At 41.2% G+C, this 17,550-nt stretch overlaps 1 protein-coding gene across 1 annotated transcript in view; it reads right to left on the bottom strand.

Annotated features, from left to right (window-relative positions):
- The window catches only part of cdkal1 (CDK5 regulatory subunit associated protein 1-like 1), a 194,652-nt gene that overhangs the window by 13,434 nt on the left and 163,668 nt on the right, over positions 1-17,550 (bottom strand). The window contains exons 13-14 of the mRNA XM_086113711.1: positions 9,916-9,999; positions 5,024-5,188 (exon numbers count right to left, since the gene is read on the bottom strand). Coding sequence (XP_085969837.1) covers positions 5,024-5,188; positions 9,916-9,999 — 249 coding nt within the window. The remainder of the gene's footprint in view (positions 1-5,023; positions 5,189-9,915; positions 10,000-17,550) is intronic.

The raw sequence follows: 17,550 nt of genomic DNA on the forward strand, positions 1-17,550 counted from the left end.
GGCAATAAACAGCTATGCCCTGCCAGTGATCAGATACCCTGCAGGAATAATAAGGCGGCCAAAGGAAGAGATTCAGACCACGGACGTTAAGACCCGAAAGCTCCTAACCATGCACGGAGGGTTCCATCCCAAATCCAGCACCCCGAGACTGTACGCAAGCCGAAAGGAAGGAGGCCGGGGACTAGTGAGTGTGAGAGCCACTGTCCAGGATGAAACATCCAAGCTCCATGAATACATCAAGGAGAAGGCTCCAACGGATGACGTACTCAGAGAATGTCTCAGACAATGGGGAACAGAACATGAGGCGCTGGAAGAGGGACCATCATGGGAGGACAAGACCCTACACGGGATGTACCACCGGACCATAACTGAAGTGGCCGATCTCAAGAAGTCCTATCAGTGGCTAGAGAGGGCTGGCCTGAAGGACAGCACAGAGGCACTCATCCTGGCTGCTCAGGAGCAGGCCCTGAGCACCAGAGCCATTGAGGCCCAGATATACCACACCAGACAAGACCCAAGGTGTAGGTTGTGCAAAGAGGCACCTGAGACGATCAAACACATAACTGCAGGTTGTAAGATGCTGGCAGGGAAAGCCTACATGGAACGCCATAACCAGGTGGCTGGCATAGTCTACCGAAACATCTGTGTGGAGTATGGACTGGAAACCCCAAGGTCAAAATGGGAAACACCTCCGAAGGTGGTGGAGAATGACAGAGCGAAGATCCTGTGGGACTTCCAGATCCAGACTGACAAGATGGTAATGGCGAACCAACCAGATATCGTGATCATAGATAAAGGGCAGACAACAAAGCCTTTGTAGTGGATGTAGCGGTCCCAAGTGATGGAAACATCAGAAAGAAGGAACACGAGAAACTCGAGAAATACCAAGGGCTCAGAGAGGAGCTGGAGAGAGCCTGGAAGGTAAAGGTGACAGTCGTGCCTGTGGTGGTCGGAGCACTCGGGGCAGTGACCCGCAAACTAGATGAGTGGTTGCAACAGATCAGTCCAGAAATGTGCAGTGCTGGGAACAGCAAGGATACTGCGCAGAACCCTCAAGCTTCCTGGCCTCTGGTAGAGGACCCGAGCTGAATGAGGGACGGACACCACCCGAGGGGGGGTGAGACGAGGAATTTTTTATTTTACACAGTATATATTGTATTGTATTGGTAAAAATTACTAACCAGCCCATTTGATAAAAAAAGATGATGCTACTGAATAAGAAGAAATGTGCCATTTAACGAAAGATGCAAAGAAACAAGAAAATACTTTCTATGTCCCTGATGAAAGGAAGGGCCAAAAAAAGATAATAGCCAAGCACATATCTCGTCAGTCTTTTACATTTTGTCATTGGTTATCATGGAAAAAAGTTTTTGACGAGCCTACTTTTACCTCCCTCTTCTTCTTTTTATGTCTTTCATAGCAACTGTCAATTTGCTGCCTTGCGGAGGGACCCGAGCTGTTTTCTCCCCTCTCATCCATTCTCTGGGTCTCCTTGAGAAAGTATGCTGTGAAAAGACCTGATTATTATGAGATGGCACTCATGCTGCCTTTGCCGTCTCCTGATCTCTCCCCATCTACCTTGCGCTCTTTCTTTCTTGCTTCCGTTTTTCTTTCCCCCTCCCTTTCTATCATTTAATTTCATCTGAGGACGAGGACTGGTGAAGATACTTTCTCATTTTTTCCCCCTTTACTGTGCTGCTGAGTGCTTTCTCTGCTATTGTGTCCCACTAAAAGACTCATTCCTGTCCTTCGCCTTTCCACGGGAAAAGTGCTTTTTCTGTGAATGAAGGTTTGACAGACGGCTACGAGAGGCAGATCGAGAACAAAGAAGAGCTAAATTTCCAGGTGCTGTTGTCGCTCTGAAACCTTGGTTTTTCACTGGAATGAAGGAGCAAAAACATCTCTGAATACACATCTCGTAGCAACCTTTGCTGGAATAACATCCAGCTCCTAAAACATTGAAAATAAGTCAAATATTTTTAGTCATGAGGGCACATGGCGTTTGCTTGGCAATCTGCCATCAATGAGAAGAAACATCACATGTAGTTAGTTTTAAAGTGAAATAAATGAACTTTGGTAATATTATGGATTAGATCCAAGCAAGAGATGAAAACTTTATTGTCAATAAACTGTCAATAAACTAAATTCTCTGTGTGCATACCAAAAGCTTTCTCAAATTCCAACTAACACGAGTGTTGTGGTTGAAAGAAAATGATCAGATTAAACATCCTCTTGAGAGTAAGCAGTCACCAAAGGTGTTTTTTCGTTGGAAGGAAAGTTCAAAATTAAAGCTTGTAAATGAAGGCAACGGCCAAATAACTGGTTTTATCCAAACTTGACCCCATGTCCCACATGCTTGTCGAAGCTAATCTACCCGTATCTATGTACACACCATCTATTATTAATCAGTCTTTGCTTGAGTCCCCAACACACCGAGGTGAGACAGGAGAGAACGATTACATTTTCCCCCCACATCTTACAAGCTCAAGATTACAGGCTTTTGGACCAAAAAACAAGAATGAAGGGGGAGCAAGATGGTGCGATGCATCATAACTGTGTGATAGTTTGTTCAATGATAGTCCCACAATAATTGGAAAGGCAGATCAACCTTTCAAAGTCAGCCTTTCATGTCGATCCACACCAAGTAGAACAAAGTGAGATGCCTGTCATTTTCAAGACGCAAAGAGGAAATGATTGCACACCAGGCAGCTTCCAGACAAGATGTGCACGTGCTGAACAAATACGGCCAGATCGATGCTTGGCTATAATTTCCGAGCGGTAAAAGCGGATGTCTTTGTATGTAAACCTGAGACCACGCAGGTTTGATGCCTACAACAGCTCGACGTGAGTTGATGATTTCGTAGCCAGACATTTGTACCTGAGAAAGCTCAGATACAAACCGTTTGAAAAGTCGAGGCTTAAAAAATACGAACCAAAATCAAAACAAGCTGTTGTTTGCCTCACCTGAGAGTGGGATTTCATTTTGTTGAAATGCATCATTCCCTACTGCCTCAGAGATGAGCCCAAAGTTGTTAGGGAGCATCTCAGAACAGTTACAGTATCATTGATTTCTTTTAGGAACGTCTTTTAGCTCCTTCACTTCTGCCAACATCGAAAACTCAAAAACAATTTGTCCGAATTTCCACACATACATGCGCGCGCACACACACACATGCGCGCGCGCGCACACACACACACACACACACACACACACACACACACACACACACACACACACACACACACAGACACGATGTATACTGTGTATACATATACATACACACACACACACATGTTTTGACAATAATATTTAATTGTGACAGTGATTGCTGCGTATTATGCAATAGGATGAAAATAATTATGCATACTTTTCAATTGCACAACACAATCGTTATAACAACCATAATTCTTAGTAAAGTATGGTTTCATTATGTGTTATTCGTGCTGTCACGGTTCCAACATTTTCACGTGAGAAAAATGAGACCAAGATAAATAATTTCAGAACTTTTTACACCCTGAATGTGAGCTCTAATTGGTACAAGACAATCAAATTGTTTAAAAATATGAGTTGAAGAAAAAAATTGACGGTCATGTGGTTGCACAAATGTGCATTGCCTCTTCTGACTGGGGATGTGGCCGTGTTCAGAATTAAAATCCAAACTCAAGTTGAAATCATAAATTTGTATTTAAATACATTATACTTGTTTGAAAACAATCACTAAAAGCATATGTGAACATGGAGAACTATGTAGTAGTGAATAACTGAAGATATCACATGATACTGTTTTTAGCACTTCTTTTTCTCATATTTTTGGGCACGGGTAAAAAGTCACCGATTGATGGTGCATCGGCCATTGGTTGCCCATTAGTGGCCCATTAGTGGCCTAATGAAAAGTAAATGCTGTATATACTGTCGGGAGTCACATTGTGTCACTGATTCTAAGCTGATTTGTGTTTCATCATTTTCATTGTGTTTCATCATTTTACGATTGGCATCTTGTGAAAATCATTTTCACAGCAAAAAAACAATTATAATAATTCAAAGATGATGATAATCAGCAATATCATTAAATTTGACCTGAAAGCCAAATATCCTTATTTGGTGTGAGTCGTGTATTTCTCGCTCTCTCCTTCCCTCTCTCCATCCATCCATCAACAAAAATAGCATATGCTAAATAAATTCAAATATGACGTATGTTCAAAGAGGGTATGTGTAGGTGAAATTAATGGTGTGTGTGTGTGTGTGTGCGCGCTGGATGGGGTGAATGACTTTAAGAGGCAACTTTCAAAGGTCTTTACCACTGAACTTTTCGTTTCAGTGACATGTCAGTCGCCTTAATGTGAATCCCTTCGCTCTATTCCCTGTTTCATTCTGCCATCCATTTCCCTTTCACTTTCTCTCGCGACTTGTCTTCCCTTGATCGCTGCGACCCCTTTGCCTCTGTTCTCTGCCTTCCTTCTCTGGCTGTCTGGCAGTAAAGGTTGATGGAGTGTGAAATTAGAAAGTGTATCATATTCTGCTCTGTGGCTCAATGTCCTGAGCTATAAGCTACAGCTCGTCACTGTGAAAAATAACATGCACTGAAACAGATACATTAACATGGTGTTTGTGCGTGTCTGTGCAAGTCCAGGCACGTGTGTCAGTCAGCCAGTGTGCGTGCACGTGTGTGTGCCGGTTTATCCAGTCATCGCTTATCTTAGATGACTTACCACTGACACATTGGCTTTTTGTGCGTGGAGGACGCAAATATGTGCACACGACTTGTTTTTATTTGCACCTCACTGTTGTGGCTGCTCGAATCACCTGAATTTATGATCCCGTAAGGATCTATAGAGTGACGGGATATGTAGCAACCTCCTCATTATACACAATTTAATTGAAGCTAAAATTCAAAGCTGAACACAATATGCAATCGTAGAAAAAGAAGTACTTGATAACATCTCAGATTTGATTGCTGAAGTACAAAAAATGTCAACTAACATTGAAAGTATGCATTTATTGTGTGCGCATGAATGGGTTTACCTTCATCACGCCGGACACTTCTCCTTTTTGAAGTGGAGCAGCAATGGAGGGAGTGAAAGGTTTTGTGTCTTCCACTGGTCGTCCTTTCAGGAAGTGTTTTCCTGCCTCGTAGATGTCTACTTCAATCATTTTCCCTTTGAACTCGAACCTCTTGGGAACCAGTACCTGTAAAACACATATTGTAATCAATCGATCAATGGTGATTATCTTAAAAAGCAATTGTGGACAGTTCTCTACTTCTGACTTGAAGGGAATATTTTATTGGCTATCTTGGATGAATTTGGCGAATAGGAGGTATCATGCCTTCAGGTGACTGTGACCTCAAAACCGTTTTTATGGATGTATGGACAAAAAAATATTCTCACGACACCTTCATGGTTCTCTGCAATTACAACGTACATTTTCAATCCAATTTCATCTGCAATTGACTCCAACTGTTTCTCCCAAATCCAAATTTGGCTTTTAAATGCCAGCTTGATCGCAGAATCAATGAAAACTGAATTGTAAGATATGGAAAGAGCTGTGTGGGATACTTTAGCTTTTGAAGGTTTAAAACGATAGCATTGTGCTCGCATCTTCTTCCACTATTTTCAAATGTAATTTCAATGGAGTGTTTCATCTTGTACTCACTCTTTTCCCAATACATAAAGTTGTGTGTTGTAACTCTACGCAGCAGAGCAGAAGAAGCGAAATGATGGAGCTGAAATGTTACCGCTGTGGTGGCACATTTACGCCCGGCTCAGTGCTAATCTGTCAGTCTTTATCCAGTGGCTGGAATATGATCGGCAGGGGAAACGAGGCCGTGGCGTCTACCTGCCAGCGCCACACCTCCCTAATCATCAGACGTGCTGCTCACCACAGTTTGTGTGTGTGTGTGTGTGTGTGCGGGTGTGTGCATGTGTGTGTTTTTGGGCGAGAGTAAGCAGGCAGCAAACTGAGGTTTGAAACAGTGGACGTTGAGGAGGTTGGCGACATTGTGCATATTGGTGACAATCATTTGAGGACCATTAAAGGGAGAATCAATGATGAAAAAAAAAGCTTGTCCTATGTCACCGGAAACCCCCACTGTAACACCCCCCCCCCCCTTGCCCCCCAACCTCCTTGCAAACGCAGGTGAGGCAGCCACCTATTACAGTTGTCAGGTTAAAGTGAGACCGAGTGATTTGTTCGCACTCCTTTTGCGACCTTCCCTTCGTCAACCCACGCAGCAGCTTTGCACATCCATTTCATTGCCTCCACTGCTCCTCCCAGCTGACCCTTGGCCTCTCCTTGCTCGCTCCCCCAATGGACCCATTTCTCAGAGTTCAGCAGTCCTGTGTTTTCTTTCATGTTCCAAGTGACAGATTTAGTCATCCGGCGGAACTTCTTCTTACTTTGACTTATAAAATGTACAATAATTAACACGGCAAACAAGTTCTTAGTGCGTCTGCCTCAAAGTCCTGAGGTTGGTGGCTCGAATTTGGTCTCCGGCCTTCCTGTGTGAACTTTGCATGCTCTCTCAGTGCTTACAATTTCTTCGGCTTTCTCCCACATGCCACAAAACACGCATGTTACATGTGTACACTCTAAATTCTCCATAGGTGTGAATATGAGTGTCAATGCTTGTTTGTCTTTAAGTGCCCGATGATTGGCTGGCGACCAGTGCAGAGTACGCTGTACTCTGCTTCTTGTGTCGAGTCGGCTTGGATAGGCTTCATTTTACCAACGACCCTTAAAATGGTGAGCGCCATTGTAAAAGAATGGATGTGAATAACAACAAATCTTAACTGTAATGACTAAATAATATTTTAAAATAGTAAAATTCATTTTCCGAACTGCTTTATCCTTACTAGGGTCGCGGGGGGTGCTGGAGCCTATCCCAGCTGTCTTCGGGCAGTAGGCGGGGGACACCCTGAACCGGTTGCCAGCCAATCGCAGGGCACACAGAAATAAACAACCATTCGCGCTTACACTCACACCTAGGGACAATTCGGAGTGTTCAATCAGTCTGCCATGCATGTTTTTGGAATGTGGGAAGAAACCGAAGGACCCGGAGAAAACCCAAAATGAATAAATGAATGAATGAATGAATGTAAAAAACACTGTTACTTCATCCAGACACCAAAGACAAGTATAACAAATAACAACTGATATAGAAAGCGCTGTGGTCCTGCCTGATATGATGACGTCTCACACGATGACTCTGATGATACCAGTTCAAACTTTGGCATTTTGTGTTGCTTTACATAAAACTTTGGTCGATTAAAAATGTTACAACGCCAGATAATTCAAATTCAGAGTCTGTATATAGTACATGCCGCTTCAGAGATATTGCGGAGACTCAAGAAGGTTAAACAGTTTGGAATCGCTCTTAAAATTTGACTCCCATTTGTGTTACATGTTGTCAAACGGGTATCAGTTGGAGCAAAACACGATCATCACAGTTACAATTACAAAACAATTACAATTTACAAGGGTGATTTGCCCAGTTGCAGTTATGACATTTAACTAAAGTACAATCTTATGTAAGAGTACTCTGCTAACTTGACTTCTGAACTTTTGAATTTGTGACAAAGCTCATACCCATTAATCCTTCCCAGACTCCGATAAACCACCACATTCTTTTCTTGCATGCTTCCAATGAAATAGCAGTCCCACACTCATATGCGTGCGCACACGCTTTCACTCACACACAGTTGTGTTCGTGTGTTAGCCTGTCATGATATCATTATAACTATATGGAATTATCGTTTGATAAATGAAATGGACACAAAAGTCATTTTCCGGACTCGATAATGGGTCATTTACATGCTCCTTTGCTCCCATACGTCATCAACCTTCCATCAGGCTGATTTGTTCCCTCTCCTGTCAGTCGCCTTTGCTTCCCGCTGGGCGAGTAGGCACTCACACGCACACAAGAGGTGGAAGGGCCTCTGAAAACCGTTTCAATGCTTTGGTTCGACGGTTTTAGTTCGGTTTGCATGGGTCCCGTTGGTTCTTAGGAACATTAATTCTTAAATATACATTTAGAGCACATTTCCAAGACAAGTTAACTCAACGTGCTTTACACAAGCAAAGTCACAACACCTAAGCATTTACAAATGCACGTGTTAACGCCATTCAGAAGCAAAGCAAATAAAAGTTTTCCAAAATTAGAAAGGGAATATACTATGACAACATTTAAACACACAACAAATCAGGAATATATCTTTTTTTCTAAATCTGCCAGGGCAGTGTAGTGAAAGGCAAAGAACTCAAATCCTCCCATTGGTTGCCATATGGTACAATCAACTGGTACATCATGCTGCTGCCCTTCATCCAACAGAATAAGTCACTGCGCTCCCTGCAAATATTGCAGCTTTGTATTCAATTACAAAAGACCAGATTTCACACTTAATACCTTAGTGACTACATTGAGCCCAGGCTCTGTATTATAATATTCATACTTTTTACTGTTTTTGTTTGGTGGTTAATTGGGAGGGTTTTTTTTCCCAAATGTAAAATGTTTTCCAACTTATCTAATTTTTAATTTACTCTCTCCTAAATAAAAGCTCAACTTATGAATGCATATAGACCGGCATGTTTGCATTAACACATGATTAACACATTTAAAATTAGCTGGAATCTCTCCTTTGCGAGATCTTGCATTGGAAATACAGACTCAGGAGGCTGGTCTTGCTGTCAATTCTGGTGTTGGAAACAGGTATCTGGTGCATTTTTATTTTATTTTATTTTTTTAAATCATGACAAACATATTTGTGTGTTGATGTGTGCCTTTTGGCATCGGCTCTGGTTGGCTATTTACAGCACCATTCAGCTAGTTTACAAAGCACCTAAAGGTGCATTGGCGTCAGTAGCCCTCCTTTTTCCCCTCACGATTTGAGCGTTGGTGTAGCTGAAGCTCACTCATGAGTTTACAACACAAAGTACAAAAGAAAAAAAAAAAGACCAAGGAACTCAAAAGCTCGCATGCTGGCACTTTTAAGTCACAATTTTAACACAGAGAATGGATGAATTCAATTACTATTATTTATTATTGGAAACATGCATTGGAAATCCATACAAATCGAATGATTGATTTTGACAAGCCTCTTTCAACAACAGGAACCCCTTTTTCTTGAAGAATCAACGCATGCACACGACACACATGCCCACATGAGCACTCATGCACCTGTGTGAAGTGTGCGAACGCACAACGCATGCATGGTGCGTGAAACGTGCAACCTGAGTTCATAGCATGCAAAAAAAAAAGTACAGTAGGTGCTGAGGGGGTGGGCCGGAAGGGAGCAGTCGGGAGGGAGCAAGGAAGGCGGCGGAAAAAATATTGCCATCCGCTGCCCTCCCTGCTAATAAAAAGCACAACTTCAAACATGTTTCTGATGAGAGTTAAAGCGCGGAGGAAATTGATTTATTTGAAGATGTTTTAAAGTTAATTTTTCACAGGTTCAGAGAGGTTCTTTGAAGCCACGTTCGCTGAACAGCTGTGTGTGTGTTGGATGGAATGTTCATGTCTTTAGGGCTGATGTTCATACATTTGAAGGAAAAAAAAAAAGTCATTGCTGCCAAATGCTCTTGTGACCACCGTAGGGTGCGGGTGCACATTTGAGAGAGTGTGAGTGATATTCCAGCTAACCTACTTTATTTGGTAGATAGAGAGCTTAAGAAGCTGCGGGTAGTGGCACCTTCATGTGAGAACTCACGAGACATGCAGAGCAAAGCCCCTCATCTGATGTGTTCAGTGTGAAGAATGAATTGATAGCATGAATAAAATAAAAGCAATTAAAGAAAAAAATAGTAATCACTTATAAGTGAAGCTTCCTCCAACACTGAAGATATTCCACAAAAAAAGCTTACTTACGGTAGCTTGATCAAGAGCAACATTTGTAATTTTTTTTAATTGTTAAATGTCTTACCTGCTCATAGAACTTGTTGTGAGCCACATAATATTGGGTATCAAAGGACTCTTCAGTCACCAACACGTGTTGTCTCTCCCCAACCTACACACAGAAATAAAAGGAAAATGTTACATTGCCTGCGCTGTCCAAAAAAGAAATGTCAATCATATTAACACAAAAAAAAAAGACAGGATTACGGGTTGTAATTTTTCATGTTGTCTTCTTTAATTTCAACATCTCTTCCAAGCCATTGGTTTGACTGACTGGCACCAACACATTTGCTTTTGCGGTTTGCTCTCACATTTTACACAGGCATCCAAACTTCATTTGAACCAACACAAGATAACTTGATTACACCCATTGCGATGTCAATTCATTCAAAGTTTCTCTCTTCAGTTTTCATTGCACCGCAATATTTAATTACAACCTCAAGGCTCCTGAGCCACTTCAGTTTGGGTGGCTTGCTTCAGACATTTCCGCAGTATTCATCCCCATCCCTTAGAAATGGTTAAAAAAATGGATGAAAGGAGAATGGAAAAAAAGCAAGGCTGCAAATTAAATACAGAAAAGGCCCATTCAGGATAAATCAAGGCAAGGCAGTAACGCCGCTTCGCCTTGCGATGCACAATTCTTTCGACTGAGCCATTCAGTGTGCTTTAAAGAGTCAAGAAATACAATCATGATGTGAGAACTGTGCAAAAGCCCACAAGGGCCTTGCAAAATATGAAAAGTATGTCACAACAACTGAAATGAAAAATTTATACATCGTAAAAGAGACAACAATTACTATGGGGCTCTTAAGATGGCTTTCTCAAAGAAAATGAATGTTTTTGTGATAAAGTTAATTTTCTCTCACATCAACTAGTTAGGTAATCTGCCTATTTTGCATTTTCACAATACTGCTTCAATTTGTCTTCTTTTGGCCCCTTTAAGAGGCATTAAGCCAGCTCAGATGGCGAAAGGCTCTCATAAGGATCATACGGCAAAAACAGATGTACACACTACTTGGGTCTGTGGTGTGTAGATGAAGAGCAACATATTGGAGGCAGTTCATGAATGACTGCTAGCCTGGAAGTAAATTGAACAAACTAATGAAACATGTTCCTGGTAGGCCCCTTTCCATTGTATCGGTTGTGCCCACCGGTAGATCCACCCTACGTGGTGGCTTTTCCATTGCGGTTTTTTTCGGAGCTGTGTGGGTATTATGCCTCTGAAACGCCGGTCCAGCATTGCCGGGGGTCATCACTGTCATGTGATTGGTCGACAAATGAAGGTGTTTCTTAAGCCATGTGGCAAGGAACTCCACTGCACACGCCCATTCCTTGGTTTTAAGTGAAAGAGAGACCTTACTGACCCACCTGGAAACTAGCGTTTTGTCCGGGTCACAATTGAAATAGAACTGCAGATTTAAAGGACACTGTCTGAATATGCAAGTAGTCCTCTGCTCACTTATCTACGGCAATTTCAGAAAAAAGAGCTGTTCAAAGTGTTGTCCCTTCCTTTAGAAAAATCGGACAAATGAGATAAATAGCATTATGATTCGCAATTTTATCATCCGTAGTATAGGTTGCAATCATTTTGTACAAACCACTCTGTACAAACCACTTGAAGTCTCTCGCTTTATTTATCTATTTATTTATTTTTAAAATTAAATATATTAAATGATCACCAAAATGCAAGAATCATTCTGGGACTGGATCCTGCAGATGAAACAACTTTAATGCAAGATATAGCCAACAGCACTAACCCACAAGACCCCCCCCCCATTGCCCCCCCCCCCCCCTGAACAGTCTTTGACAGAGTAAGATTTGTTTTCAACCTATTTTCACCCAGATATATTAAGCATCCATTTCTGTGGGTGCTTTTACGGTTGGATCATCAGGCTGACATGTTGCCAAAGCCTGGTCTGACAGAACAGTGCATATGATGTTGCCACTCAGAGACTCACCATAAAAACTAGACAATTTTTGACTGAACTGAACACATTAAATTAAGCAGCAAAAAAAATATACATTTTTTAAAAAATGGTGGGCTATAAAATGTCCTGCAGGCCAAATGACCACAAGTTGCATTTTGATACTGTTTGTAAGGAGCTGTATACTTGAAAACTGAGCTGATTGATCACTTTCCAAGCAATCTGTCTTCGTAAGGCCTTAGAAGAAAGGCTGTGAAAATATGCATTTCCGCACACATCTGCCGCCTACTTCCTACTTTCCCCTTTGAGTCTTGAGGCACAAGCCGTTCAATCCCTGGGCTGTCCGTAACGTTGCAATGTGTGTGTTCCAACACAGCCACCACCTGCACAAGCATGCAAACAAGCTCCAAAAGCCTAAATACATCACACACTTTAGCAAACAAAGCACATTTCAGAGGATACAAACCCTTTGAACGGGATTAACGCAAGGCAAACATTTGGATATTTGCTACTTCGGATTGGAGGCAGATGTTTTTTTTTTCTTTGTGGGACTTCCCATCCGTAGCTCGTGAGACTAAGTACTTTGTTTTCTGATTTCAACATCTGAAGAATCCTTGTCGCCTTAAGTGCATATTGTCTTCGTACACATAGTAATGTAAGTATAAGGGCGGTTATTTGTATTTTTAAATCACCCAGATGAGCAGTGGGTGACCAGTCTGAGACTTTTCATTTTTAACCCATCAATGTTGTACTGAGATTTAAAGATATATGTTGGTGGAGACTGAGATGTCCATGATGCGTGTGAGTGTGCATCGGCCTGCCTTAATAATATCCAATCCCCACCTAAATAAGCAGCAAGCAGGAATGATCTTGGCTTAGTGTATGTGCGAATGGGATTAGCATGCATGGACAGATCCCTGCATTGGCAACGACATGTATGGAAATACGTTTGCGGCAAATCAAAAGTTGCTGAGCTTCCCGTGTCAATTACGCAGTGACTGCTGTGTGTTTGCATGCAAAATAATTTAAGTTTGTCTTTGCTAGTGCACTTCCTGCTACAGACTGACCATGTTTGGATTCGTGTTTACTCAATCAGTTGACTCGCAGGCCACCAAGCAGCATGTCTATGCACAGGGAGTTTTAATTTGCATCAACATCCAGAAGACGACATCCCACGGTGCATGGCAGATCCGCAACAGATTTATGGGATCATGAGTTTAATTGCTAATTAATCCACATCATAACATGGGTAATGACAGCATCGTGGCTTTGAATTTGTAATCAATGTTTTTTTTTTTTTTTATCTGTGTCATAAATAAAGGAGCAAGTCACTCAAACGGCATCCGAAATCCCTTGCCACCTTGTTGGCTTTTTAAGCGATGCAAACAGAATAATGAAAGTCCATACGGAATGGCAGTTGGGCTGCTGCAATCAATTTACGTTGGATGAGGGTGTGGAAGCAATGACATTGCATACAAACAATGGAACGCTGATAAACTTAGTATAGATAGGGCTGGGTATCGATACAAATTCCCTGAATCGATTCAATTTCGATTCACAACAGCACAATTTGATTCAATTTCATTTTTTTAAAAACTTGATTCTATTCACTCCAATGGCGCTCCAAGGGTGCTTGAGTCCCTCTCTCTGGAATGACCTCCCACTGAACATTCGGCAAGCCTCCTCGCTGCCCATCTTCAAAACCCTCCTCAAAACTCACTTGTATTCTTTGGCATTCGACTCATCATGACTTAGATTTGTTCTTGGTTTTTCTGTTTGGTGCTTTCTACCGCCTTTATTACCGATTTGTCTTACTGTTTATTGTGCATGTTAAATTGCTTCATGTACAGCACTTTGTATGCAGCGATGGCTGTTTGAAAGTGCTCTATAAATACAGTTGACTTGACTTGACTTGACTTGACTTGAGTGTTCCGCGGGCCGGTCGAGTGCCCTTAAAAAAAAATAATAATAATAAAATAATAATTATAATTATAAAATAATCATGATACATACCTGTATGTTTATGGATCAATGTTTATCAATGGAATTAAGCAAAATATACATTTGTTTTGTATTTATAGCTCATTTCTATGTTTCCTCCAAGATTACACTGCCCTCTTATCTCTCTTTTTTTTTTACCACCTCTTGTTTGACTGGAAAAAGGGTCTAAAAAGATCCTGCACCTCCACCAATACATAATTCTGTCTGAGTAATGCACACATTTTTATTTCTTCACCCATCACTTGAATTCATTATCTACTCTTTATCTCTCCTATGCACACTTTCAGCCGACTGTGTAACACATTCTCACAAGCCCAGTGAAAGCAGTGTGGAATGTGATTGGCCTTCCTCCTGTCCAACCAATGCAAATTTATTACATACATAAAAATCAACACCTCTGAGCACAAATCTGGAGCCCTGTGTGGCTTCTCGAAGGCAGAGTTGAACTGTCATTTTGAAGCGGCAAAATACAGGCTCGCTTTTAGTGAGCAAACCACAGACGAGAGAAATGTTTGTATTTGAATATGTGGAACTATAGATGCAAAATTACTCTCTTCCCAAAATAAACTGCGTTGAGAGATATATAGTACAGATAAATGCAGTTAAAGTGGAAAACTAAAGTGAAAAATAGGATGTGAGATTGACCCTCACAAACTCAGTTCAAATAGCTCTGAATCAAATCTATAACGGCAGGGAAAATATGATTCAAAGGTCCAACAGGAATGATAACACAAGACACCATGCAGAGAGACGATCAGTTTCTCTGTCTTGCAAGCCAACTTTAAATTTTCTGACTTTTCTTTTCTATGATTATTTTCTCTCGGGGGGACTCACAGACAATGAACCAAACGCAGAATAAGATTCATTCTTTGGTTCAACATTCTGAACCAAAGAATGAAATGGGAATATATAAAATATATATATATATATACACAGGTATATATACTGTATATACATATAAAAACCAAAAGCAGTATTCATCATTATCATCATCATCGGCAGCCCATTTTATTTTGTTTTCAGTTTTATCATGACATCAGGTACATTGGTAACGTATTCTTGCATCATTTACATTTACTCCTGATCAAATATTTTGTAAACATTTACAGAGATCCCTGTTGTAAAACGTGCATGACCTTATTAGGTTTGTTGCATTTTTTTTTTTCAAATGGATTTTACAGTCGACATGTTTTAGATGTTTCCCTCCTCCAACACACCTGATTCAAATGGAGTGGTGACCCCCACTTTGGGGTTTTTACATTGTTAAAATTGCCGTTATTTTTTGGGAAAAGACTTAACAAACTGCTTCAAGATGTATTAGAAAAGCAACATTTTCATAAACATTGAGGCCACAAGAGGCTTACATAATGGAGAAATTAATAAATAATCATCTCATCTGATAAGAGAAGAATCTTGGTCTGCCGAGCTTGTTGTATATTTTGTCACAGCCCCATTTTAAAAACAGAGTAGAGCCAAGCTCTTGTTGAGGGGTGGAAAATTGCCATTTTATTTGGTTCCGGAAGGTCCCGTCATGAGTTACTCTCCACTGCACGACTGGCTTAAGCAAGAAATCTGAAGTCACTGTTTAATAATATGAGGGTGGGGGGTGTGGGGGGATACATCCACCTTTTATTTATTCATTGAATGATAGGAGTGGGGTGAACGTGCGTGGATGTGATTGTGCGTCAAGCTTGTGGGGAACCAGCCTTTGGCATTAGAGCGCCTATGTGTTTGCAACTGCTGCATCAGTCAGAGGTAGGCTGTGATTGTCAGGGCTGATTGTCCATTATGTCTGTGTGGGCCTGGAGGCCTTGGACTGAGTGTGTGTCTGAGGGAGAACGAAGGGCAGAATATGGAATTGAACGTGTAATGCACACAACTATACATCCACATGAATCTATATAATTGAGGCTGAAAATAATGCCTTGGCGCTAGGAGTATGATTGTGATTGCTGGAGGCCCCACCTGAAGACAGCAAATCATACATGCAGAGGAAAGCCAATCTAGCGGTCCTGTCTGATTACAATTGGAGGCTAGCCCCCTAGTTGTTTTCTTAGTAGGAGAGATTACATGCGGTATGCATGTGTTTCGATAAGTGAGGGAAGGAGGGGATCGGGCCGGGGGGGGGGGGGGGGCAAACTCTGGGTTACAAGGCCATCCTGGCGGCTCTTTGGATAAGGGAAGGCTCTCGCCCGCCAAACGTTTGACTGGGTTAAAAGGCTGCACATCATCTGTGATGCGTACCCTATTGGTCTTCCCCTTCTCCTGGCTTTTATATGGATTGAAAATGTGAGGAAAGAGATTAATTACTCAACGGTAAAGCCTTTTATTTTGTTGGCTTCATTGATGCCACAAATATTTGCGTCTGGTCTGATCATTGACAAAAAAACGGAATTTTTACTGCGTAAACGAAATGGAAGGTTTCTAATGGGAAGTTGGTCATATTGTGCAATATATTGTTTACGAAAAATAGCTGGAAGTCAAAATTTGAGCGCCTTACCAAAATTTCCTACTTTAATTGTTGTACAACACTATATACAGTGTATATAAAAAGTCTACACCCCCTAGTGAACAGGATTTGGGGCAACCACCACGTCAAATTATTTCAGAATGTTTTCCATCTTTTAATAAAGTCACTAAAGTGTTTTCCCGTGGGTGTGCGCTGTAATTAGAATTTATGACCTTTTTTTTTTTAATGCATTAGTTTTATTTATTTATTCCCCCCTCCATGTTTGTTAGTTTTCGGTGTTTGCCCATCTGTCTTTTGTTAGTTTTTGGTGTTTGCCCTTCTGTCTCACTGTTCAGAGGTGATCATTTTCACCTGTGCAACCAGCACTTGTTGAGCAGGTACTCCAAGTGCAACTATTTTTATTTTTATTTTTTAAGATGAGCAATTAAAAAGGTTAATTTCCCATCAGTAATTTCAGTACAAATTCAGAGGATTGTCCAGCAATCCAAGTTTGGGAAAAGGAAAAGTTTCAAAACTAAGTGCAGAGCTGGAGGGATTTTATTGTTTTGGACATTGTGTAGTGTGGAGAGAACTTTAGGTTGAAAGGCCCTGATAGAACAGCACGTGTGCTCTATAGGTCAGAGAGTATGGGAGGCATGAAGCCCACGTAATACAGTTCCCTGTAGGGAGGTGGGAGGCTTGGGGTGACCATAGTAGTGTATGCAGAGAGACATTTCGGCCATTCTAGCCAGGTCAGCAAGAAAAAGCATCAAGATTGTCCGTGTGTCAGTAGAATGTTCGAGTGCCTACAGCAAATGGCTCTGAATTCATTATTGGCAGAGTAAAACTTTTTTTTTTGTTCTTTCAATAGTTGTGTCTTTCTTGCAGGAGTTGTTGAGATATTTGGATTGAATTGGTTATCGTTACATAGATGAAGTTGTTACGAAGACCTGTTTTCCCCCAATGTATCAATTAAAAAATGTGAACAGATTTGAATGTTGCTCACTCTGTTGCAGCTTTACTCCTAATTGTCTATGAATCCCAAAGTAGCTGGTGGCACAAACCTATACAGGACTCCTCCTGCCTTGAGATCAAACACAACACATTGACTTTGCAGTGTGGCATTAATCACAAGATTGTATTTCTTTTTTGGAGGCAAAGCTGGATTGAAGTTGTCTAAATATGAAACTTCCTCGAATGGTTCCTCAGTCTGGCTGATTCCAATTTTGATATCCAAATCAAGAAACCCAGAATTTAAAAGCCACACTTCCAATTAGAACTCGACAAG

This window comes from Hippocampus guttulatus, chromosome 6, assembly GCF_054856545.1.
Source record: "Hippocampus guttulatus isolate MCC_2025c chromosome 6, RoL_Hgut_1.0, whole genome shotgun sequence".
Lineage (NCBI taxonomy): Eukaryota > Metazoa > Chordata > Actinopteri > Syngnathiformes > Syngnathidae > Hippocampus > Hippocampus guttulatus.